Source organism: Diadema antillarum, unplaced genomic scaffold (genome assembly GCF_040938485.1).
Source record: "Diadema antillarum isolate AM-2024a unplaced genomic scaffold, OU_Dant_1.0 seq00000183_RagTag, whole genome shotgun sequence".
NCBI classification, from domain to species: domain Eukaryota; kingdom Metazoa; phylum Echinodermata; class Echinoidea; order Diadematoida; family Diadematidae; genus Diadema; species Diadema antillarum.
In genome coordinates, this window is record NW_027271250.1 from 495,176 (window position 1) to 522,401 (window position 27,226).

Below are 27,226 nucleotides of genomic sequence, written 5' to 3' on the forward strand. Positions count from 1 at the left end.
TCACACCTGTAACAAAGTAATAGACAACAAAGAACAATAACTAATAAATGTGTGGTTGTTTGGTGCATTTTAGTATCAAAACTGCAGCAGCAGGGGCAAGTAAAATATACAAGAGTAATTCTTCTTTCTAGCGCCTAGGTCTATTCATAATTCCCCTATGCAATTAATAAGTGGTTGATGTCAAGTATGTGTAATGTTAGCGTCAGGATTAATGAAGTAATGCGTGATAGCAACGGCGACACAATACCTGATGAATCTTCTGATTCAGAGACAATAAGAGATGTCAAACACTCTGAATATGGGAGTTTTACCAATGGAAACAAGGCAGATCAATATTGGAAATATGATATCTACGGAGCAAATGCCCGCGGAGCATATGTTCTTCTTTGTCACCATTGAGGGAAGTTGTAAAAAGTGCCCCTGTCTAGAGAATTTTACTCTTCATGGACACTATCAAAGTTCAGGGTGTCGGCGACGGCCTGCGATAAGAGGTAGATTCTAAGACTGCAGACAATTGTTTAACAAGAGGCTCGAGCTCAACACTGTCTAAGAATATTTTTTGACACAAACGTAATGCAGTGGGAACAGAGAAAATACATGACAATTTTTAGTTTGGAGCAGTGAAATGTTATTGGACTGCTATCACGAAAAAAGAACTTGACAGTATGTTTATCAGAAAGATAAAGCTTCATTTCAGACCTATTAGAATTCAATACAGGCATGATTGATCGTTATTTAAAATTTTATAGCATATCTTCATCATTCTCTGATTTGTATAGAGAATATTTAGCTTCATGTAGATTGCCAAGACAATATTACAAAGTGTTTATTCATCCAGAATATCGGAAATAGCTCAGATTTGAACGGGAAGATCAATTATGAAATTACTAAAGTCAGTACTTGGATGCCCCAAGCAACAGGGTAACTCAGCTTTAGTTTTTCTTGATAATAGCCATTGTGGGGAAAAGCAAATAAGATGCAGAAGATGTTTTTACTGCTACCATAGCTCTCCTGTCTAAATTAGAGTTTATTGCACACCCTTGAAAGGCAAGACTTGAGCCTTCTCTATAATCAGAATATCTTAGATTCAAACCAAACACCCCTGATATGAGAATCGTGATTTCCACAGATTGAAAAAAGAGGTTGTTAAGAGTCGTGCAAGCGGATGACCAATAGCTCAAAGTCATCCGTTTGGATAGTTGTAAGATGTTGGTAAAACTAATTGCTACGTGACAAGGTATCCGAAATGGATCTTTCTATCACTGTCTATTGCCAGGCTTTGGAAACAGCAACGCCTGAGTCAATGAAACGTACCGGTAATAGTGACCATTTTGAATGACACACTCAGAGAATGCAAAGTGTGAGCTGGAAGTGTGGTATCGGGGTTTTATATTGGCCCATCAGACAATTCCTTCGTGAAATAATAAAAAAAAGAATGACTCTAAAAAGTACGCAATGGTGACAGTTGAGAAATTCGAGGGTTATACATATTCATCTCGACTCTATGTAGCACAGGGGGCATATGAATTGATGCTCACGGAACTTGAACTTGAACAATTATCGAGGACTGTTAGCAGTTCGGTACGGACTTTCAAAACCTCTGTTGGTTGCATGTATACTCTCCACAATTTTGTTCGACAATGAACACACACACGTTGATCATTAGCTACGTCTACGAATGCTCTTCTTCTCGCACCCTTTTCGCACTCTATATATAAATAGATAAATAGATAAATATATGTAATATATATACATATATATATATATGTATATATATATATATATATATATATATATATTTATATATATATATAATATTATATAATGATAATATGGTTCCTATTTACCCAGGGTAGCCTCTTCAGTGTTGCCACTGTTCTACCAGAGGGCCCTGCTATTATAATTACCCTAGCGTTGCCAGGGTATATATATATATATATATATATGTATATATATTATATATATATATATATATTATATATATATTATATACATATATATATATGTATATATATATTATATATATATACATACATATATAAATATGTATATGTATGTGAATATATACAAAGGAATATGTGATCAAATTATCATTATCAATAAGACAGTAGGATTTACACATTTTTATCAGAGTGACAGTTATCTATCAAACTGTATGACATGGAGATAGGAAAGCAGTGAAGAATCGATACTTACTGTACCATGTGCTCTTTATTCACTCACTGAGACTCGTAGATGAGCGAGACCTTCGATGGAAATGAAATGAAACGGGGTTACATTAATTTTCTTTCATTAAGCGTACACTTGATAGGAGTTGAATTGTGATCAATGCCACATGATAAACTTCGTGCTATTTATTTTCTGATTGCAGAGCAGTATGATCGTGTGATGCAATTTATGTTTATCAGCAATGTTCATGAAAATACACAATTAATATTCGTTCGTTTATTGGCAAACACATCAGTCAAATACTGTTAAGATATTCACAATAATATTGCCATAACATATCAAGTCATCTTCAGATAGTCGCACGCTATAAGACATGATTCGACGGGAATTACAGTATTCACGTAGTCTTATGACCTTGGACTCCTAATGCATGTTACATTTTTTCGTTTTTTGCGATCCCTTTTTTGATGGCTTCGAACAGAATTTTCCAAATCAATGTTTATTTAAGTAACGTTTATTTCCAGATCTGATTTAGAATAATAGAAAGAATTATTACTCCTTACCTGATGACAGAAACATCGATGTCATTGATGGCGGTATCCACATCAGATTTCAACGATTCGTTCCAGACGCGCAGAGCAAACTTTTTCAACGATTCGTTCTAGACGCGCAGAGCGAACTAAGTGATCAGTACTCTGAAGAATGTCAGAAAGGCGTTGTCAACGCTCCTCCTATTTAACAAAGAATATTTGTGTTTATATTCATCTTTTTTTGGTAGTCTCTCTCTCTCCCTCTCTTTTCTCAGTGTAAATCTTTTTTTTTTTTAGTGTCGCTGTCTGTCTTTCTTTCTATCCATCCGCATCTTATCTTAATGTCTTTGATATTTACTTCTTCAGTGGCAACGCAGTGTTTGATCGGTCAATAACATACATTCTGAGAGCTTGGCGATTATTGTAAAAAAAAGGCTCATGTAAACATCATTTCAAAGACAAGTTCATAAGGGGTGGAGCCACAATGGACCTGCTCTGAGAGTGAAATGTGTCTTTGGGGATTTGAGCAGGGTTGCCCATGAGGGCTATTTGATCGCTCCCCCAAGTTGTAATACGACTGCATAACAGTCCTATCACTCGTTGATTTGTATTGGAGTGTCTCTATTTACTCGTCGTGCTTTCAGCAGATCCTGAATGTAAAGCTCTTACATCCGAAAGCTTCTCAGAGGTGTCCGACCCAAAATTATTTTTTTTTTTGGTCGCCCATCTTGTACAGATATTTTACGCATTCCACACAAGAGCACATCGACCTCTATGTTCGATTTGATGAAGATTACAATTACCAGAATTTATTGTACTAAATTCAAAGAGGTATTGTTTAGGACAAGTTAGATACTGAGTTTCACGTGAACGGCATTGAAATGACAAAAAATGTATCTTCAGGTTGAATCTCATTCATGTCTGTAACATCTGTATAGCTAGCAAAAGTGTTCGCATACTCTTTTTAGTGCAATGTAGTGTGGGTCTTCATCTTTAATGTAAGTTGCAGTACGTAGGAAACAAAGAATTCTACAATGTTTGGAGCACACATAATACTGAGTATACGTTATAAAACTAGTACACCTACTTCATTTGATATTTTCCAACAAAATTGCATCTTGGTGCAAGGATTCGTGAATGAAGTCGTGCTGATCGAATCACTTTGTGTGTGTGTGTGTGTGTGTGTGTGTGTGTGTGTGTGTGTTTGGTTATGTTAATGGGAAGTGCTGAGAGTCACTATCAACATAATATGTTTTATTATAAGTCTTTATGCCTACATAGAGTGCGAAAAAGGGGTCCCGGCCGTAACAGAACCAGTGTAGCTCCTCGAACTATAGCTACGTCCGTTAGATGCTTCACCTTGTCGCACTGCATGTATACTAAGTATTGACTTTTTACACATCCCATCATGCCCGCGCAACCATTAACCATTAACAACAATAACCCATGTTGTGAATGTAGGTTAGTATTAGAAATTCAGTTCCCATGTTAGGCTTGTTTCTAGATTGTTATTCTAGTAAAATTTATTTCATGATCACAATCATGTTATCACCTTCGAGGAAAATTCTTTATTTGCATGCGCTGCACTAGCAGCATTAATAAAATCATGCTATACCTACTACACGTGGACATTCATCGCTCCTTGATTTATTCATGCAACTATTCGTGTCAAAAGCGTCACAAAGTATGATAGGATCATGGTCCTACTACGCACATGGAATATGAACGAAGGTTTTTCTTTGATTCATCACCATCGCCACCAACCGATTATGCGTACATGTATACCATACTGAGTACTTTCAGATGTCTGGACAATGACGATTGTGAAATTGTGCATCGTCACTGACAAAAGCACCGTTTCCTTCATTTCGGTTTTATTTGGCTGAGGTTCCTTTTCAAACTCAACTGCATTTGAATGAAAAGCAATGATGGGGAGCAGCAAGCCTAAAAACATGACAATTTTTGTGTTAAAAATAGTTATTACTGAAGTGGACACGCGCGGACACGCAATGTAACGTTGCTTAATGGTGAGATATACATGTCGTCTGCCTTTACTGGCCATGTTTACTCTAAAACAATGTGCGAAAAAAGAAAAAAAAATAGATTGCAAATCTCAACTGACCTGCCAAAATATTCGCTTTCTCTTGTAAAGTACGTGCATTTGGCAAATAGAATAAGTTAAGCAATGATCGTCCAATATATACAACTGCACATGCATTTTTTATTTCATTTTAGAGAGTTATTAACCTCTGTGCATGTAGTTTTTTTAGATTTCTTTAAACGCCGTCTTGTTTATAATTCAGAATACCTGTCATGATGAGATCAAAGCAGGAAAGTATGTTTAAAATGATGTTGTGACGCTTTTGACAGAAAGAGGTGTTTGAATTAACAAACGAGCAATGTATGTCCTTGTGTATTTTTAACAACTCCGTTATGGGATCAAAGACTTCTGTTCATAATCCAGAAGTGTATAGTAGGTCCATGATATTGGGAAGTAGGCTACTTCTTTTCCTGTTAGTGTTGTTCACTGTTTATTTTGTTTTATTTCTAGTCATTTTTGGTTTCCCTGCGGGTGTAAAGGAGGAGGCAATTGAATCTGCATTCGGCACATTTGACTTTGAATGCAGACCTGCATAAGGTTAATACCTGTATTTGGCGAATAATTGTTCGGTTACATCTGGTAAGTTTTGAAAGTTGATAACCTATTGAGAAAAAAAAATAATTCAACAAGTGATTTCTGGACTTAGTAGCACTTGAAAGCAAGAAACATACAAGTGTAACAACCGATATCTGTAGAGTTAGCTTACTGTTAATAATCCATTACACGCAAACAGGCTAATAGACTTCTTCCTTAAGGTGTCAGTATAAAATCGTATAATAGTTATTACCACATACCAAATACACAAACAAACACATATACACAAACAACGAGATTGAAACCATTCATGTTTTAGATGATTTATTACATCGCACATAAATTTTAGTCCATTATGTCTTAAATTCTTAATCGACTAATATATGACATAAAAACGACGTATATTGTGGTTAAAGGTTTGATCGAAATGATAATAACTTTCACACTGAAGAATACAACAAGCATATCAAAGGATAACTAGACAAATATGAAATCGGAAACTACGAATATAATGAAGCCCCAGATGACGTCGATGTTCTGTAAGCTGTCAAAATGTTTACATGAAAGGTAACTGACTTCGTAAAAAATAATATTAACAGTGACAACATGGAAAACATAAATTCAAGCATGAATTGGCTGTTAAAATATCACAAATAGCAGGATCGATATGACATCATTTTGTAACATCGAGTTCCATAAGGTGATCTACAGCGATAAATCATTGGCATTGATATACTATTGCTACAATGTAGATATTGACAAAAATATTGCACTAAGATTATTTCTCGTCGACTTTGATATCTAAATATATCAACTTTTTAAAACAAAATCAGTATTACGATTTCAATACCTTGACTTAAACAATAAATTGGAAGCACTGTATTGTCATCGATCAAACTGCAAATATTGTTAATGTAAATGAATTTGCGTATGACATTAGTAGTGTTAATGGAGAGTTGATGATATACAATCATGTAAATAGCACATTATGCTTAAAGCACATTATACTTTTATCTAAACAAAAATAACTTCTGTACCTGTCATATATAGTAAACCTGCATGATAGTACGGGCCCGTAACTAGGGGGTGTTCGGTATTTAACCCCCCCCCCCCCCCCCTCCATCCTCTGTGAAAATGTGAAAACTTCTCTCCACAGTTCCAAATGCTAATGAGTACATTAATTTGCAGATTTCGTAATGAAAAATAATCACATCGATTTAAATAACCTTGGCAGGTTGGACCTAAACATTATCAAATGACGAAATACTAAATCGTCTTACTTTTTGGATTTAAAATTTCCCAAATATCCCACCAAAGGTGGGATTTCCAAAAGAAAAAAAATAAGCAAAAGTTCCCTCGTATGGGAGTACGGTATTCCCCCCCCCCCCCAACAAACACACAACATCCCCCGCTCGGTCGCTGCACTTGGATATTACATTTTCACAAACTTGATTACTTCATGAGAAATCATGTAATTTGTTTCGGCGCTTTTTCTCACAACTTGAATTAGTAAAGTTTACAAACATACCCCACCCAGACTATTCCCTGCTCGGTTGCTTCACTCCACTCAGAAAGTTCTACTTTATCTGATTTTGACCCCCTCCCTCCCCCCCCCCCCAAAAAAAAAAATTGCTACAGTGTCATAACATGGATACCGAAGATTTTGTTCGGTGCAAGAACAGTTTTCTCATGGCAAAAATATATACAATAGTACTTAAGCGGAAATATTTGTAACTTCCATTAGAAATGTAGACTTCATTTGAAAGAATAGAGTTCCATGAAGAATCACCATATCAGAACTCCAGGGTTGCAGATTTGAGGAAGGAGTAGTCAAGTAGCTTCATTTCCTACCCCGACGGAAAATCGTATAGCTATACCAGGGATCGATGTCTTTATTGCTCTTTTAAGCATCTGCTGTGAAAGCCCCAAATCACCTTTTTTTCGTGTTCACATTACTGTCGGAATATTGGAAAGTGTAAGTTGGTTTTACTTCTTTCCCCATGCGCCTATTTTCATTTACCCCACTGCAACAAGAGTGGTCTTTTCTGCTTTGTAGGTTTACTTGCAAGCAGTTATTTTCGGGGCCAATCACCCTGCAGAGAGACATAAAAAAGAGGGTGGAATAGGCTAAACTTACTGTCATTACTAACATTAAAAAAACGCCGATTTGCTGATATGAAAGAACAGTGGCTGGAAGCATGCATGCACCTGCGACAAAGGTGGAAAGTGCCGCAGTGGATATGGCAGACGTTAGTTGTTTAACTGCGTACGTGGAGCGGGAGATGCGGTCACCAGCCGGCGCGATCCTGTATGCTACGCCATAATGAATCGTGAAATCCACAGACAGCCCTACTGCAAGGGTCATCACTGTGGACTCCACAATATTTAGTTCCCAACCCATGAAGACTAAGGTACCAATTGTAACAAACACTGTACCCGCAATGGACAACATAGCATAGAGTGTGATCAAGATATTCCACGTGGTGAGAAGAAGGACGAGGGCTGCTACGCCAAGGGACATGCCAATGGAGAAGGGTGTCCCGGTAACAAGACTGTGCTGAAGGTCGAAATAAAATAGTTGGTTTTCTGTGAAGCTGGCAAACCAACCTCCGGCAAGAGACTCGGGAGCCTCATTCATTGTTTCCTGGCCCCAATTATCCACTGTGGAATAAAAATTGTCAATACTTGCATAGACCAAGGAATAGCCAGTGGTACTTGTGAATGACAGCAACAATCCTTTGAGTTTATCGTCTTCCCCGAAACGAGCAGCCTGCTCCAGATTTCGTTGGGACAGAAGAACAGCTGAGCACTGTTCGAATAGCGCACTGTCATAAGGAAATTCATGCTGGTTACAACAAGGAAAAACATCTGCACCCACAACCGGACTGAAACATGGACCCTCCATCATTGATTTCAAAAGATCGATGAAACAAAAATCATTGGTAGTGTCCTCCTCGGAATAAAATGACTGGTTTCTTATTGAGGAGCAGAACTGCAGAAGCCATTCTTGTGATTGCGGGGCTGATATGTTGAAGGAATCATCTAATACAAGATACCCCCTGTCATTTGGGTCCCACTGATTACCATTGTCCTTGGGTTTGACACCCCACAGAAACATGATCGGCATCTTGTTTTGAGCAACGCGTTCAAAATCAAAGACAGGTTTAAAGACTTGATCGTACTGTTCAAGGTAATCAGAGGAGACGAATACTTGAAATTCAGGATGGGATGGAAGATTTAGTTTCGGGTAAACAAATATGGCACACCCACCGCCAACACCGATTAAAATGAAGAGCACAATCCAAAGGTAGCTTAACTTGAAAACCAACTTCGGTATCATTTCCTCAAAAATGAAGCGCGCTGCAGTCTTAACCCTTTTCTGAATTTTACGGAAGACAGTAATTTGTGATTTAGGTGTTTCTCTTCGACAACATTTTTCAAAGTATTTGGCCTCAATTATTACAATGGCAGGGAGCCAAGTGACGGTGAACAAGAAGTTGACGAGTACAGCACAGCCTGCGTACACCGAAAAGCATTTGATGGTGGTGATGGAGCTTGTAACGCTAAAAAAGAGAGCAGAAGAGGTTGTGAAACTCGTAACAAACATGGTGACAGAAGCATGACGGAGCGTCTCGTGAAGAACTACCACCATGAGCTCCTCCTTCTTGCCGTGTCTCTTGCGTAAAGACCTCCAAATGTCAATGTACACAAAAGTGTCATCTGCGCCTATACCTAGAAGCAGGACACTGGCGAGGACGTTAAGGAATGGAAAAAAAGGAAGCCCAATGACCATGACATACAGAAAATACGACACGACTAATGACATAGCGATGTCAATTATGGTCATGATTGTAACGAAGAACGACCCAGTATAAAGCCAAATGATGCAAACAATCAGACCAACCCCAAATGCAATGAACTTCATATCTGTAACCAGGTAGTTTGATAGAAGGTCGAATTTGAGCTGGCTGCCAACAGCTCTGATTTGTGTTACGTTATCCCTCAGGTCATGCCCCTGAATATTGTTGAGAATGAGAGTCTTGGTCAAATCGCTATATCCAGAAATGGGCGTAATCATCAACGTGAAAGGCAGCAGAAAGTCACCGTGTGCTATGACAGAAGCCGATTCAGACGGTAGGAGGTAATGGAAGATATTAAAGACAGCGTTCGTTTGCAAACATTCTCTCGGAACCGTTGGACATGATACAGGTGAGCAGTCGTAGGACAAGGATCGGTCGCTGTAATGTGGCGCACAACGGCGAAGGAGAGCTTTGAGGTCATCGACGTCGCCTGCAGTGACGTCAAAACACGAGGGTTTGTCCTTGATGGCGGCTGTGATCTGACCGAGCGAGACGGGTTCGCAGTTTTGGGCCACAGTGCTAAGTAGCGAGGAGTCATTGACATGCTGGTCGTAGAGACTGCACATAGAATGGAAGGCATCAGCAGTAAATAGCTCATCCCCACTACGCAGTCTGGAGAAGACGATGCGAAAATTTCTGGACAGTGATACTGGAGAGAGCAAAACAATGGAGAGAATAAAGATTGATATTAAGAAACACAGGCCAGCACTGTAACATTCTGACATCAAAAGGCTGTATCTTGAACATGATCAACTTTGGCTGGTGGCATGGACTTTACAAAGTAGCGCATGGTTTAAGTGAACATTTGTTTGTACTAAAATGCCTCTGGCGGCCAAATGAATTCTACTTTCAGTATAGAAGGGTTAACCAGTTGTCGATAATGCAATTTATTCTGTATATTCGAAAATGATATAGTAACTTGGTCAATTCATTGAATATTGCTTCTGGATCGCTGTCTTAAAACATTGGAAATAAAGATTCATAAATCTGAAATGTCCTTGTTTCTGACATTCAGTCTTACCTTTTCCGATTTCTGTCTATTTACCCTAGCTAATTTGCATTCTAATATGCATTTTGGCCATTTCATTTGGTTCAGTCGTTCCCATTTACAGAGAACTCAACACCACGATATGGGTAGTGTCGGGGGTCGTTATGCATAGAGTATAATGATAATAATAAAAAAAGAGTGGTTTAGGTTTTATCAAAATCGTACCTAAAAACGAGGAAGTTATACCTGTATGACTATTAACTTCTGCACGCTTCTAAAGAAAAATAACAACAGCAGCATAAGCATTTTAATTTCTCTTTTGTTGCATTCATCAACTACATCTTCCACCGCAAAGACGGTAATAATAATAATAATGATAATGATAATGATCGCAATTATAATGAAAATACCAATTTACAAAGCAAAAAACCTATATACATATTCTGCGTCCCAAAAGCTTCTGATATACTTGATGATAATTGACAATTAAATGGAAAAAATATAACCTTTTAATGAAACTGCTTAAAAACGCACTCTATAGACTAAAGTTAAATTCAAAATGGAAAGGAATTGCTTTTCCTTCATATTAGTTCTTTGCTATTGGTCCATTTTTACAAACAAAACTGTGGCTTGGTTTGCTTTTTTCAGTGGGTACATTCCTTTTCCTACCTTGAGGTACACAGGAGAGAAGAGAGCTGTCATTACTCGCTGGCGGGCTTGTATTAATCGAACCGCTGTTGTCTGGTGGAGAAGTAGGCAATGTCTCGTTAGGGGCACCAGTCGCACTTCTATTGGACGCAATGCCATGATGAGACGCGACGTGGAAGTTTGGATCGTCTTGATGACTGAAGAAAAGTTCTAGACCGGCCGTGCGATCACTGATCAGAGTGTGTCGAGACTCGAAGCCCTGCAATCAAGCATATCGATAGAAAACCAAAGACTAAAGATTGTGCATTATCTCTCATTTCCAAGTTGACAAAGACTTTTTTATTTCGACTTGCAGACTATCACCATTGATATCAAAATAGCAGTTTGTTGTTCCCTAACATGTCTTCTCACGTTTCACAGATATTTCATTTCATGAAAATATCTTTATCTTCCTCTTAAGTACAGCTCACTATTGCCTCTTCGTTTTCCCCTCCTTTTCGGAATTTTACAGGAAAATAGTTAAGCATGTGTCACACGTGAATTTGCGACATACATGTACACAAGATTCAATAGCCAAACTGGAGTCTCTTCAGGTACAACCACAAGAAGAATTGTACCAATTATTGGGCATAACGGTCAACAATTTCACTATGACTACAATTTCTTCGTGAGCACGTAGGTCATGGATCTGAAAAAAAAATTCAGTGTCACAGTCTCAGCGCTATGGTGTCAGGCCTTCCCATTTTGAGACAGATAAAGGAGGAGTAAAACTTGCCAAGAGTCAAGTCCTTACCTTGAGTGGGTCGTCGAACGAAGGCAGATCGTTGAGAAGAAATGAAACAGCGCCAGCAGCGACGGTAAGAACAAACAAGAGGACGCAGAATGACACAGGGAAGCGAACGAGGAACTTTGCGTACCTGTATGTACCAAGACAAACAACGAGTGAAGACTAAGAACACAATTTTGGGTCAATTTACATCCAAAATTTTATAACTAGTACTTATGCAAATTTCATGACTTGGTAACAAAATATCGAACTTCTTCGTTCTGTTGCCTAAAAGATTATACTGTATATATTTATTCACATACATTTATTTGCATACTTCCATTATTAGAATTCTAGATGTGCATGATCAGTTAAGAGGTAATTATATCAGACTACGAGACTGTCATGTGAACACGTTTATCAGTTCTTGTAGTGGAGTTATGCAGATGAATCTCACCCTGCATCTGAAACTATACTTTTACCGATACATTGAAATTTTATTTATATTCACAATGTTCGAAGCACGAAATACAGTGAAAGTAAACATTAAAAAATGCACTTTTTTGCACAGTGTGTATATATCGAAGGGATAGGGGATGCGCCGAGTGCGTTGACACCCTCCCCCTCCCACACATACACACACAAAAAAATGGAAAACAAAGAACAAGAAATAGGAGGTTATAAATAGAAAGTTAGATGTTATAAAATAATTAGACTAAACAAATAATAAGTGAAGTTCACGTTATATATGAAAGAGCATCTTGCAGCCAATGGTTAATTCCCTCATGGTATTACAGTGATCATCTTGTTCTAGATCCATACTTCTCAACCTTTTTCAATCCAGGTCACACTTTGGCTCCCATAATTATTGTTTTGAGCCCCAGTTAGAACTAGATCGATTTTTTTTTTTTTTTTTTTTTAGCTTTTTAGTTATTGCCGACATCGCGGCCAACCGGCTGAGAAGCGCGGTTCTAGATGATTATCTACCTCCCTCAATATACTCGTACTATTGGCTAACCACTGGATAAGAAGACTACAGCAATTCGTGAGGTCATAGTAAAACAACGATATAAAGAAATCATGAAGAAACTTCATCATATTTTCATTTTTGTTTGCATAATGAAGGAGCACTTTGCTTTACCTTTCCCAGTAGGAAGGGGAATTATCACCCTCAACATAATTACGTCAGTAACATGTGTAAGGAAAGTGTACGGTGCCTTTTCATAAAAAAAGAAGAAATTCTGTTATCTTTTCCAGAGATTGGATGATTTGTGACTGGCACATTTAACAGCACCATATGTAGAAATGATATATCCTCGTGAAGAAAGAAAAAGTAGTTCAGGGAGAACAAAACAGACTGTACATGCGTTTTATTCACATCTCTCACTCTCCCGCTCTCTCTTTGCGTTATCAGAAAAAGCCTTCGTGGAAAAGATTAATTCTTTACAACGCATTCCTGTGTGTGGGCGGAGGCAGTGTGTCTGTGATGTCATTCTATTTTTTCTTAGGAAAAATTGCTGTGAGATTTTAATAAGAGATGACTGAAATGAAAAATTTTGTCATTAAGGTCAACCATTCTTTATTTGGAAATATCGCCAGGCGTTTTCTCGTGATTCACTCATGAAATAAATGAAGACAAGGCTGTATCCAAGGTGCTTTCATAACGCAACGACCGTGACAGATGAGACAGCTTAACGGAAAGTGAGTAGGAATTTTCAAAATTCCATGCTTTTTAAGGTCTTTTGATTTGAAAGCTCTTCAGGGGCACTGAACGCTGTTGCTGGGGTAGAATATACCAGCTTAGTACTGCTTCAAATACACAGATATTGTTCCTTACTGAAAGTATACTGCTGGAAAGAAATAGGAAGGACATTTCATCAATAGATAAGAAATGTCATTGATTTATTGAAATAAACACTGCTTTGCAGGAGAATAACGCACTACAGGGAATGCATGACAAGCAATTCTGATGAGTATCTTATCCGTCATTATAATCCGAAAGTCAAACAGCACGTCCAACTCCTACGAACGTAGTACAGAAATGTGCGGGAAGCAGAGGAAAAGTTATGAAAGATGAATTTAATAGGAAAGGTCGTAGCCTTTGCGAAATAATAATGCCCGATGCAGTGGACTAAAGTTGAGATGTCCCACTGAACATGTAGGGTTAAGGGTATGCATAAATCTGTCTTTTATCAAACCATTCAAAGAACGTTTAATCATCGGATGCCATATGCTCTTATTCGTTGCCTTGGTTGATTACCTGGTGTGGAGACTATAACACATTTAACTATAAACCCGGGTATTGTCTGGAAACTATATTTGATGAGTTTACCCTATTTTAGGGGTGCTGAATCCGAATCTGGATGATGAGACTCTTACAGGCAAGTTTAGCATATTTCATAATTATGTACATGTGGCTTATATACACACACACATACAGACTTGTATAATATACAAGTTATATTATAAAATATGAGTTTGATGGCAAAACGAGGTGACTCCAATTTTGTTGATTTGATATGATATATTTGATTTGATATGATATATTTGCGATTATAAAGCTACTAAAATCAAAACAAAAGAGAAAATGTGGAATTTTTAAATCGTGACCTTAATAATACTTTTTGTAATGTAATGCGTGAGCTAGGTAATGCGTGAGCTAGGTATCACTTGAAAGGTTCAATTTTGCTCTGAAAATGGACTAACTCAAAATTTTAACAAAATTGACGCTAAACCAGTTTTGCGATCAAACCCTTCACATTATTATTAGATACAAATACATTATAAGTCCACAGTGAGCCGTTCACATTATGTTCACGCTCTGAACATGATTTTATCCAAAGTCGATTGATATTTTTACACTTTTGACCTTGAATGGTTAATTATCTGCATCTCGTGTAGCTGGCAATTCTAGGCACCACGAGGAGTTAGTCTCAAATCGCGACTGACTGTCAAACTTGACGTTATACCTTCCCTAGCATGCACACAATCATTCTGCATCTGTCAAAAACACTTATGCTTTTTTTTTTTGCATGTTGTCGCAAGAATTGTGGAGGAAAACATGACCATTCGTGACGCAGTGCTATAAGTTAAGTGTATATACCAGTGCATTGACATGTTACATGTTGTCGTTTGACAATCCACATAAAAAGCAGACCAATGACAACTCAACAAATCGGATGTCAGAAAAATTCATAAACTGTTGCGTTATATTGAGTGTGAAAAGTGTGACGTGTCTGAACAACAGACGAGGGTAAAAAAGACGTATGTGACCATAATGCGAATTAGTCAGCGATTTTACGTTTTTTTGTTTTTTTTTTCCATTTCTGATCACATTGGAAATATCACTAACATTACGCAAAAGGAAAAAAAACGTAAGAAGTTTCGTAACGCATGTCTGCGGGCATTAAGCTAGAAAGAAAGTGTGTTCACAGGGAGCGGTCATCCTCACACAAACACACCTTTCCCAAACAATAGTGAGTTGTGCCATGGTATTTCCTGGCACTATTGTGGCTAATCTGGTGTGTCAATTCTTTCCCCTTCATGTACACAAGGATGCTTCACGCTCGCTCTCCCTGTACGCCTTGTAAGCTAGCACGTGTTTGGTCAACGCATTGTATTTCGAGAGGAGCAACGCAAGAAAAAAATTCACGTATGCCTAAGACCATGAAGACACATACGAAGCCGGTCCAAGTAGAGTCAGACTTACGGTCGGGAGTTAGGCAGACAAAGAGGTACAGGCGCTAAATTTACTGTGGTGTATTGTCAGCGATAATGCCCCCTTTTTGTAGAATCATGTCAATTCCATTCTAATTCATTTTTCATTAAATTCAAATCATACATGTGTTAAACGGTTATAAAGTGAATATGATTATTAAAGGCGATATCATAAATGCCGGTATTGTGCTGTATTATATCATATGCACACACAATAACACAAGCATTTGAAAAGCGTTAAAGGGATTTAACAAACAAAAATATTGCCTTAAAAGTGTCGACGAAAATGCGTTGAATGCGAACCATGCAGTAATATAGAAAATTTGTACACATCTCACAGGCATGGATGCAACCGGTAAATAAGAAATTATCTCCTTCCTGTTAATATAGATATATATATATATATATATATATATATATATTTTTTTTTTTTTTTGGGGGGGGGTGTTCTCTGTTTACTTTTACAATACAATTCAAGAAATGAAAAACAAACCAACCCAGCTACAGGTGCAGTAATGTATGATCTCGGCCATTACAAACCATCAAGATAAAGGTTCAAGTCTATCTAAAGAGACAGCCCAGAAACTCAATTTAAACATCGGCAAAAATTCCTGATTTTCGAGCATTTTCATAGGTAGGAAAAGGGAAACATTTTCGAATGTGTTTCTTTTAAAACTTTCTCGTCTCGTCCTCAGGATTCTTTCTCTATTCAATGCATTGTTGATGACGTCTCATCGCATAGGAAGGAAAATGTGAACTTATTTAAAAAATAAAATGTACAAATTCAGTGGAGTTGACTGATATGCCTGAATAAACTTGCTTTCATTTGCCCTATCAATTAAGCAGATGACCAGCTTTCACTGGGTTTATAGAAATACAAAAAAAAAACAACAACCAATAATCAGTGCGTGAAACTCTGCCGTAGGTTAAAATGGTAAGGGAGGGGATAAGGATGCCAACATCGATCTTTTACAGAGCACTTCCGTTACAACGAACATAGTTATGACGAAAATTCGTTGCAACAAAGTTAAAATTCAGGTACCAGAATTTCATTATTAATGTCTATGGTGCAAGAGTCGCTTGCAACGAACATGGTTATAGCGAAATTCTCGTTTTAACGAGGCTATTTCCAGTGCCAGTGATAAAGAAAACAAAAGAATGCGATCCGTTATAACGGAAAGCGGATCGCTCAAGAAATTACATAGCAGAATGACCAGAGAGCATCTCTGCATTTAGTTTCCAAACTAAGCATGAAAGTACAAACAACATAGTGCTCTCTCTTAAATGTGAAGTTGAAATGAAATTAATGAGATAGCATTGCATTTAACATTGCTTTTCAGTGTGTGATGGGTATCTTATTAACAACATACAATATCCGCATGGTTTGCGCGTGTTCATCATAACAAACTGTTCGGTTATAACGAAATTCCGATATAACAGAAAAAAAAAAACTACCGGTCTCGACGACTTCGTTATAAGGGGAGTGCACTGTACTGATCCATGTCAGTCCAGCACAATGTACTGGCACTGTCTTGGCAGGAAGTTAAAGATATTGAGGTGAATTAAAAGGACAACTCCCTCCCTCCCCTCCCCCTACCCCCCCCCCCCCCCCCCCCCTCCCCCCCCCCCCCTCTCTCTCTCTCTCTCTTCTGTCTCCACAGGGTTTGACCTTTATTTCAATGCAATGGTCCGTGTCTGCCTTGATTAGACGCGTTTTAAAGCTCCTACAATAACGATGATTTCTGTCAGCGAAAAAGAATACATCCGTGACACTCTATAATCTAAACATTAAAAGGATAAACTATCAAGCATATTAGATCTTAATCAGAGATCTTGTTCGGAGACATTACTTGTTTTATATCAATATCTATAAATGTTTGTGCATCTCACTCTGTCTTACTTTTTTTTTGGGGGGGGGGGGCAAGGGATGGATTTAGAAGCTATTCAACAGTTTTGTTTCATTTCTTCTTTTTGCATTGTTTTGTTTTTGTTTCTGTGGAAGAAGGGGCGTGGGGAGGAACTACATTAGGCGTGGCTGTTGTAAAAAGCAGTTAAAACTGCCACGACATGAGACAAAAAATGAGCACTTACCAAAAACGAAATCCATTCGGCTCAGGAAGAGTTTTCGATCTTTCTGTATTTTCGCAGTTCATCTCGTCAGATGTCGATTGAAGACTCTTCTTCTGGGCGTCATGGAAACCAGTGGAACCAGAGATGTTACCACTTACGGTCGGAACTTCTTGCATCCAGTAGTAGTTACTATCTGGTAAGGGTAATCTCTCAACTCTCCCACTAACACCGTCTCGATGAGACATTGTACTGTTGACCTCATCCTTCATGATGTCTACTGCCTCGAGAGTTACATCCTGATCGTCTGGATGAAATTCACTGACGCGGTATGCATAGGGAATGCTGCTCAATGATGTGGAGATTCTGGCGTTCAGGGATTCTGGCAGGGAAATACCCGAGCCTGACAAAGGGACCATACCTCTTGTTAGGGCGTGTTTCATTGGTGAAGGGTAAGGAAGATGATAGTCAATTCGTCGACTGTCTTCGAATAGCAGCCCGTTGACGGGTGCATGACGTTCATTGCCCTGTAAGGGTAGTCCACTCGACTTGGCGTACTTGCCATCTGATTTGGTATGTCTCAGGGACTTTTCGCTCCTGGTGGTCTGCGAACTTCTTTCCACAGTGTCCTTGTTCACCCCATTGTGCTCACTTACGACGACGAAGCCTTTCCCTTCCCACGTCTGCCGATTCAAGTCTGAGGTTTGCGTGAAAAGAAAAGAACGTGCAAAATTTCATGTCATTATTATCTTGTACTTACTGGCGCATGAGACACACATATAACTGTGAAGGGGAATAATTATCGTTTACTGTTACTTTGTCAGAAAGTTATCAGGGTGCATGTATTGAGATTACTAGTATGTAAAATGCCAAACGTAATGACAGATAACTAAAACTAACAGCACGAGATGCACAGCTAGAAACATGTTTTCTGTGTTTTTATTCAAATGTAGATGCGTTAACTAACCGGAAGCATACTTTCAACGCAAACATTTAATATGCCATTTCATCGTGTTTTCAGTGAGTAAGTCTGAAGAATGATATTATTAAGATACATTACTGCTAGGAGGTTATAAAATGAAACGAAAACACATTGAATAAGAAATACTGTATGTCATAATAATTCATGAAATTCTTTCTCATGAGATCATATGGAATTACGGATGATACTGAATTGGACGGCAAGACGATGTTAATACACCGTCAACTATTTAAATCGTTTTCCTCGATGCATACAGACACGGTACCTGTTTTCCTCGATGTAATTATCATTATTTTTTGTCATTACTTATTATAAAGCCTTTATTCAAGATTTGATTATAAAAAGTACGAACGGTGATGAATTCTGACATACATTAATTCTGATATTATGTCAGAGATAGTGACGATGTGTGTAAGACATATTACAATTGGGCTTTGTCGTTTGAGATGCTCATTTCCGCGTCTCGCCAATGCGGAATTGATCAATTACTGTTACCAGCTCGACTATATGTGTATGAAAACATTGTCATCTCGGACCCATTGCTCCAACGGGCAAGTTTTGGGGGCATATACCTCCCCATCTCAACTCAGCACCACACGCAATACCACCAAACTTTCCGCAACTCTCATGATTTCGCCCAATATCAGCATCTTCTGTCCGTGCGTTCGATCAGTGGACTACACAAATGAACTATACGCATGGTCAGGATTATAGGGAAACGTCTGATGAGAAAACTATGACATTAGACTTCCATCATCTCTAGATAAATAGTCAACACTTTGACTTCATTACTATTTAAAGTCGGCTACGTGATGAGACAAGACAGAATGATATCAAAGGTATATCTATCATCAGCGTGATACAAGCAAACCCATCCTCCATACAACCATTCACAAAACGAAGTCATAGGAGAACTCTACACCACCGAAAGAATAAAACATCTCGAGAAAGAAAAAAAAAATAGAGCTGTCTGAGAATGAGAGTCTGTGAACCGACATAAGATGAAAGCAATAACATGGTCAGACAACGACGTAGACCGACAATCTCTGTGCTCTTAAACACAAATCCGACGTGGAGGTTAAAAACATAATAAGCCCCAACGTCATGCATAAAGACGTACACTCCACTCATCATTTTCTTTGTCTGGTGTTACAACCAGAATATCGTCTTGCACAAACACTACACCTTGTGTTTGTTTGTTCATTTTGTTTGATTGTTCACTATATCGGCTAGAAATATCAGCGTGCTTGAAATGCCTTGATGTTTCTGACGCTGTTCACAGATAATGACTATTGAGCATGACCCCTTCAGATATTACAAATATCTTTGGCTAGTTGGCTTTATTTGGGTACTATGTTAAAATTGTTCACATGCATTTAGAAGAGTATCTCCTGCAAAATTATTTCCAAAGTCCCACGTACGTGTCAAAGTCAGGTCAACACGTGATTGGAGGATTTCTTGGTCATTCGTTACTGTTAGCTATACAGTGGAAGACAATGTGACTGACTGAAGAAAATTATATGAAGCGTATTTGATTTTTCGATTTGTCACAGCTCGATGGCTCCTCTAAACAGGATCCATTAAGGAAATGATCTACATGGAACGTGACCAGTCACATGATATGCAGCCTGTAGCTCATAAGTCAGTGAAACATTATTGAACATCGTCCATCGCTTCATTACTCCCATGCTCCCAGAAGACCATTTCTTGACCCTGCAAGGTAAAAAGCATTGACGATCGCGAAACAAGGAGTCATGACCTTAACCTTCTCTAACTTGTGCAGACGACAGTATTAGCAGTGTTGGTAAACAGTAAAGAAAAAGAAATTCAAAATTCCGCATACGTCAAGTGACTTTAGGTTATCTCTGATGTCAGTCTAATGGGCTTCATCATCAAGGAAGATCAAAAACGAGACAAGCTTGCAAAGACTTCAATAACCATTTCCCCCGCGAATTGTTCATATCAATTTTTTTATAAAATGAATAAATGTATACAAGAATGATAAAATAGATTGGGACATTGGTCCTTACGGCATGTTTTCCATCTCCCCGGACAATCCACACAATGTACATCCGACCTTAGCTGGAGTTGGGCGCACCAAACTGGCTCCAGTGGGTGGAGTCGAGCTGGCAAGGGGCACAATTACTGGCACCTTTCCAGGTAAACATGTCGTCTTACACCCCTAGTATATCTCCTTCTTACGCATCCACACTCCACTGCAGTTTGGGTGTCTCGTTCCATTTTCTTTCTCCCTCTTCATCTTCTATTGTTAATTCTCCTCTCTCTCTGTCTATTTCTGTTATGTGCTTTGTGATCACCCAGCATGTAAATGAATAAAAATACTGACAAATGCGTATAATATTCTGATATGGGTATGATTTTCATGACTTTTTATGCTACCAAATCAACCCAAACCAAAATCACTAGATTTTCAGTCAGATGGGATCTTTACAATACTCATATTAATGTGTGTGTGGTTTTTTTTTTTTTTTTCAAATTGTACCCCGTGTAATATTTTTCTTGTTTCTTTGTTTTGAGAGTGTCTCCTTGGGGTGGGATATTATTTTCCTGACGACAGGCTGATTTTTACAGCTGCGAAATACATGGAAACCAGGAGTACACGCTGCAACTAGGGTACATGCAGGTAATATGAGACTATTAAGCTCATTTGCATAATTGGCATGAAGATGCATAAAGAGAAACCCATCAAACTTTGTTTTGGGGAATTAGCAACTATTCATCCTTCCTTTTATATAGCATTTGCACCAATCAAATATTTTTGTTGACAGTTAATATGCAAATTATGACATCATCGCAGAAGTCTCATATTACCTGCATGTGCAGGTAATATGAGACTGTGCATGGTAGACGTTGTGTCAATGTTAAAATGACAATCTTATGTCTTAAATTCATGATTTTTTTCTATTGGTGTTGTTTGACTATCTAATTTTAATAGATATCATATGAATATTATCTAAAACTGAGACAAATAACACAATTTTAAGCCAAAAATTGATTTTAAGCATGAAACGCCATTTTCCGTGTGTTTGTACACAAATCTCAGAAATTCTCAAATTTGACGCCGACATGAGATTTCATTACCGACATGAGATTATTACGTAAAGGTCTTTTACTTTTATTTTTACAAAATTGGTATCAAATGTTGCACAAAAGTTCAAAGAAAAAAAGATAATCCTGATGGGCATTTTATTATATTTTATCATTCTTGTTTGTTTGTTTTTTTGCAACTGAGCTAGGCCTGGCCTAGCTCAGTTGCAAAAAGAAAATTGATAAAAAATAATAAAAACCGTGGAAATATCACACAAAACGTTGAGACCCCAGTCTTTTATGTTTAAAACTATGAAAATTGTGAATTCAAATGTTTGAAGTAATCGTGTACAGTATCTAACACATATAAAATAACACTTAAACTGAAGATTATAGCAAACCAAATTAATTGTGGCATTAATTTGGAAGCACCCTATCTAAAGTACACAAATATTAATTTACATACATGTTCATACAGCTGTGTGTTGTACTTTGTGAGACATTTTTTATATACTTTGAATATAAAAAACTCAGAGAAGAAAATGAGGTATTTTGATGTTGGCTTCTATCTAATTGGGCAAGTCACTTGAAATGAGAGATGTCAATAAAACCTGTCCGCCATATTGACGTCTCATATTACCTGCAGCTTGTTGGGTCTTGTTGGTCCTCTTTGAAGCCATATAACACATATTTAGTACAGTATATAGACCAAAACACACTTTCTTTGGTTAAACCATTCAATGAGCTTCCGTAAAATGCAAAGAATTGATTTCACACACAGTAACTTTACTTACACCAGTGTAATTGGTGAAATGCCAAATCTTATATCAAGGCTAAAAAATACTGTAATTTTTACATATCTTTTCAGTATTTGGTGATATTCTCACCAAACTTTCAGTCAGCGAGCAGGAAAATCATCAAGAACTAAGCACAGTGATGATATAAAACTACAGATGGCGCTATATGCATCTTGGAAGTGGTTCAGGTGGAGTAATAAGGGTTTTTAAGTCACGCGTGCCATATTACCTGCAGTCTCATATTACCTGCATGTACCCTATATCAGCATACATGAGAAGGATACAGATATTGGTAAAATTACAGCAAACACAAGCAACATCAGAGTCGACAACGCATACGGAAGCAACGGAACGCCAAATACAATGGCCTTGGTTGTAACAAAGGACGCACCAAAATTGAGCCGAGCTACGACAAACCGTTATCCCTCATGCAATTCAAGGGAAACCTGTCGAGAAGTCTACTCAAACAAGGACGCATGAAAGCGGTTTGCATTTTTACAATCGTTTCCCTTTTTTTTTTCATCGCTTTCTTTTTTTAGACACACCTGTGGAATGGATAGTTCCAGGCGCCAAATTGTGGGGGTGGACGCCTCCGAATGAGAGGACTGAGAAAATGGAGCGATATGATTTTGAAAATGTATCTCTGCTGTCTTTATCGCTGAATATCCATCACGACAACTGAGACTGAGTACAATGTTAAAGCCCCGCCACTGTGCACGAGGAAGTGAGATCATGGAAGAGATCACATTATAAACGTGTCTGTATGCTACATGGAAGTGGGTTTGAAAACATTTCAAAGCAGCAGTGGTGTCAAGAAAATCCGGTTGATGACAATTATAGATAATTGCTGAGGACAACTAACTTTCCTCACTTGAAGGACAAGTCCACCCTCATATACATAATTGATTGAGTGAATGCAGCAATGTTAGTTGAACACATCCGACATCAGTGATAGTTTAGGGAAAATGGAACAATCAGTTCAGAAGTTATGAACTTTTTAAAGTATCTGCGCAGTCACTGCTGGATGAGAAGACTACTATTGTATGATGTCACATACGTAGAACAATATAAGGAAAATATAAAGAGAATTTCACAAAATATTATTTTGGAAAAAATGCACATTTCCTCGACTTGTCACTGACATATGTTGAGGGTAATATTTTCCCCCTGCCTTCTGAAAGAGGCAAGTCAAATGTCCTTTTCATATGCGATAAAAGTGAAAATATGTTGAATATTTTCTTTACATTTTATTTATATCGTTCTACACATCATAAGCTGTCGTAGTCTTCTCATCCAGCAGTGATTGAGCAGAAACTTCAAAAATGTATAACTTTTGAACGGATTGTCCGATTTTCCTCAAACTCACACAGCTGTGTTCTACTAATATTGCTGCATTCATTTAATCCACATGTCTATGAAGGTGAATTTGTCCTTTAAGGAGGAAAATGCATGACGATACAAACAAAGGGAGTTTAAAACTTGGCGAAGCAAGAAGCACAAGATCCATGGCTTAACCAGAAATGTCGCTATGGCGACTGGTATGCCTCCGCCATAATGCATTGTTCTCCCATCAGGTGTTTAGTACAATGTACTATCAATATGGGGGGAATAGCAAACATTTTTAGCATTTGACCCCGACCTTCTGACCTTTGACCTCTTGCTAATTTCACTAAAAACTACTCAATTAATTGCCCTATCATACGTCATCCTTGGACCAAGTTTGATGAAAGTTGCTTCATCCAGTCTCGAATTATCGCGTAAACAGATACATTTTAGAATTTGACCTTGATCTTTGACCTTTGACCTCTGTCCGATTTCACTAAAAAACTAATCAAGTAATTGTCCCATCATACATCATCCTCGGACAAAGTTTGATGAAATTTGCTTGATCCAGTCTTGAGTTATCGCGTAAACAGATACAATTTCATGATTTGACCTTGACCTTTGACTTTTAGCCTTGAGCCGATTTCACCCAAAATTCAATCAAGTAATTGCCCCATCATACTTTATACTTGGACCAAGTTTGGTAAAATTCCACTCAATATTACTCAAGTTATCGCGTAAACGAATGCGGACGGACGGACAACCCGAAAACATAGAATGCCTCCGGCACCACTTTGTGGCGGAGGCATAAAAAAAGGAAAAGAAATCGACTGAATTATTTGTAAGCTGACCATGTATATCAAAATGTGAACGACTTCTGAGAACTTACCTCCTGTGAATATGATGTTGTCGTCCTCGTAAGCACTATTCGTGTAGAAACGAGATACGTAGTTAACGATCGCTGTCGACTCTTTTTTCTGGTAAATGAACATGTCGAGATAGGACCTGTCGTACGACACTGAAAGGGAGAACCGGCGAATCGGATGTTGAAAGTAACTTCGGCTGAGCCAGAGTTATTGCCGAAAAATGAAACATACAAATTGAATTAAAATACTGCAAAGATGGATTGAAGTGGCCCCTGTCATACACCAAAGGCATAATGTTCACCGGCTAGAAGTGAAAATCCTTATTATCAGTGCTAAAAGAGTATGACACCAATTCGCAAATGCTCCCTCATGTGCATCAGGATTATACCGTGTGCCCAGTGTGAGAGGTTTTTTTGTCGAGATTATTCCTCCCCCAGCTCCTAAAGGTACATGTATTGATTTTTTAGGTCGGATCTCCATTCTTGTCTGTTCATAGGCTCAGGGTGGGAGGGGCGTGCGGAGTGAACGAACTTTTCTTTCCATTCTCGTATATGTTCGTACTGTCTTACTTTCGAATGCAATATGCCTGCGTCATCGATTTGAATATTACGTAAGATATGTTTGACTTGTGGAATCTCCTAGGCTGCATTCTCGTTTCAGAACTATCGCATTTACCACAGTCCCACTGCCCTCTTTGCTCATAAATCAATCACATCTCCTTCATCTTTTCTCTTTCTATGAAGATTACCAGAACATTACAAATAACTGTCTTATTTCCTTTGCCTATTTCTGTCTACTTCTTTGAAGAGTCATACAAGTTCTGCTCCTAGCCGCGGTCACACTGACAAACAATCGAGAAGTTTGGCGGGGGTTTGGAAATATCCCTAGTTTGAGTGGGAGGTTTCACGGGGAGTTTCGCTAGAAGTTTCGCGGGAAATCTGCGGTCACCCTGGCAAAACTTCAAAATCTTATAGATCGCGATCTTAAAGGGACTGTACAGTACTGGTTGAGGTGGGGATTCAGGTTTATAACATTCCTAAGTGAGATAATGAGAAACCTCTTATGAAATATGAAAGAGTACGATGTAATCTTAAGAAGGATTCAACATTTATTTGATGAAAATTGGTTTTCAAATGGCTGAGATATCCAAAAAAAAATGATAATAATAAAAGGCGACAGGCCACGCCTTTTATTAGGATCTCTTTGTTTCACCTTGTTTTTGGATATCTCAGCCATTTCAAAACCGATTTCCATCAAATAAACTTTTGATACCCCTTAGCATTGCATGCTCTTTGACATCTCATAGAGTGGTTCCTGAATATCTCGCAAAACGTTAAAAGTTAAATCCTCACCTCAACCAGAACTGTACACACCCTTTAAACTTTTCGATCTTTTGCCAATGTTGCAAGCTTTAATTCAATAAGAGTTTGACTCTGAGGAATGTGCAAAATAATGGAATGTGTCCTTTTGTTCACAATAATCACACAAGCAAGACTATTTTTCTTTCCCGGCCTAGTGTTATGCGTACGGTAAGTAAAATATTTATTTTTTCATGACTATAAACACGTGGAAGCTGTAGACAAAGTGAGTGAAGAGAAAAACCAAAGTTCGGAAATTTAGCAAATTTTCTGTGCACAATGGGCTCTCACCGTACGTTGTGTGCTAGACGGATGCCTCTCCTCGCCTGCTTATTCTGTCTCCCTTCTGATATCCCTTCGTTAGCTTCTAGGGAACAGTTTTCCTCTCCCAGACAAGTATGAAAAAAAAATGGACAGTTGTACATGCTGTTCCATGACATCTCCTCCTGCGACAGTTACTCCCATAAAATATCTGCATGCTATTAGCCAAACATAAATTCTTCCCACAAACAAAACCCTAACCCTAATCCTAATCCTAACAATAACAACAACAACATCAACAACAACTAAACCCAAGCCCTATTACAGCCCTAACCCTAAGTCCTTGGAGAAAATGAAACCGGAGCAATTGTCGCAGGAGCAAATGTCGTGTTACCGGTACATGCATCATTACCATCAGAAATGTTAGATGGTATTCAGAGTTTTGTTCTATATTTTGGATTGAGAGAGAGAGAGAGAGAGAGAGAGAGAGAGAGAGAGGGGGGGGGGACATCGGGATGAACCCTAAAGAGAAAGAAAATAAGATGCTTTATAGTTATCGGGAACTGCAAATCAAAGGCTTCTATTAAAACTGTTTATAGTTATAAATAAGTCGGTTGTTGTTTATAAGGATGGGTTACTGCCAAGAAACCTAGTGAGAAAGGGACCAAGTGGGACATCGCTAATGTGTTTACCTGTGTATTATCGAACTCTGATATCTTCATTAACAATAATCTTTAAAGCCTGAAGACGGATGAATTGAAATGCCCACTCTTTACAGCACAATAAGAGTGTTGTTGTTGTTGTTGTTGTTCATTTTCCATCTGTGAAGATGGCTGGATAGCCCATATTCAGCTACACTAAGCTGGTCTTCCATGGGGTCCAGTTGGATGTGGGGTAGGACCACTTCACCGGGTTAGACACCCTGCTCTTTGCGATGAATGAATGAAGCGGGATCTTTTACGTGCATGAGCTGTGACTCTCTCATACACGGGACCTCCATTTTATGTCCTATCCGAGGGACATATTACTCTCTCTCCTTCAGTGGTGCGAGAGAATTAGGTGGTATGGAGTATGCGATTTTCAGAATAAAACGACAAATGCAACTGCCCTTTTTTCAGGGAGTGAGGTTGGGTTATGCTGAGAACGTGGACTGGGAATCTAGGGAACAGAAAGATGAGTGACATTATTATTGTGGCAAAAGAGGATCAGAA

General features: G+C 38.3%; 1 protein-coding gene across 1 annotated transcript; it reads right to left on the bottom strand.

Annotated features, from left to right (window-relative positions):
• LOC139728565 (protein dispatched homolog 1-like) lies at window positions 1-24,522 on the bottom strand. The gene is made up of 6 exons (XM_071639503.1): window positions 24,420-24,522; window positions 17,405-18,077; window positions 11,624-11,747; window positions 10,852-11,089; window positions 7,397-9,843; window positions 1-6 (listed from the first exon to the last, which is right to left on the bottom strand). The coding sequence occupies exons 1-6, from the start codon at window positions 24,520-24,522 to the stop codon at window positions 1-3; spliced, it is 3,591 nt and encodes a 1,196-aa protein (XP_071495604.1).
• Between the last annotated feature and the right edge of the window lie 2,704 nt (window positions 24,523-27,226).

Coding starts and splice junctions, on each gene's coding strand:
- LOC139728565 (XM_071639503.1), bottom strand. CDS start 24,522: ATGTTCATTTACCAGAAAAAAGAGTCGACAGCGATCGTTAACTACGTA. Junction 18,078..24,419: donor CAACATCATATTCACAGGAG/GTAAGTTCTCAG, acceptor CGCAAACCTCAG/ACTTGAATCGGCAGACGTGG. Junction 11,748..17,404: donor CCGAATGGATTTCGTTTTTG/GTAAGTGCTCAT, acceptor TGGTACATACAG/GTACGCAAAGTTCCTCGTTC.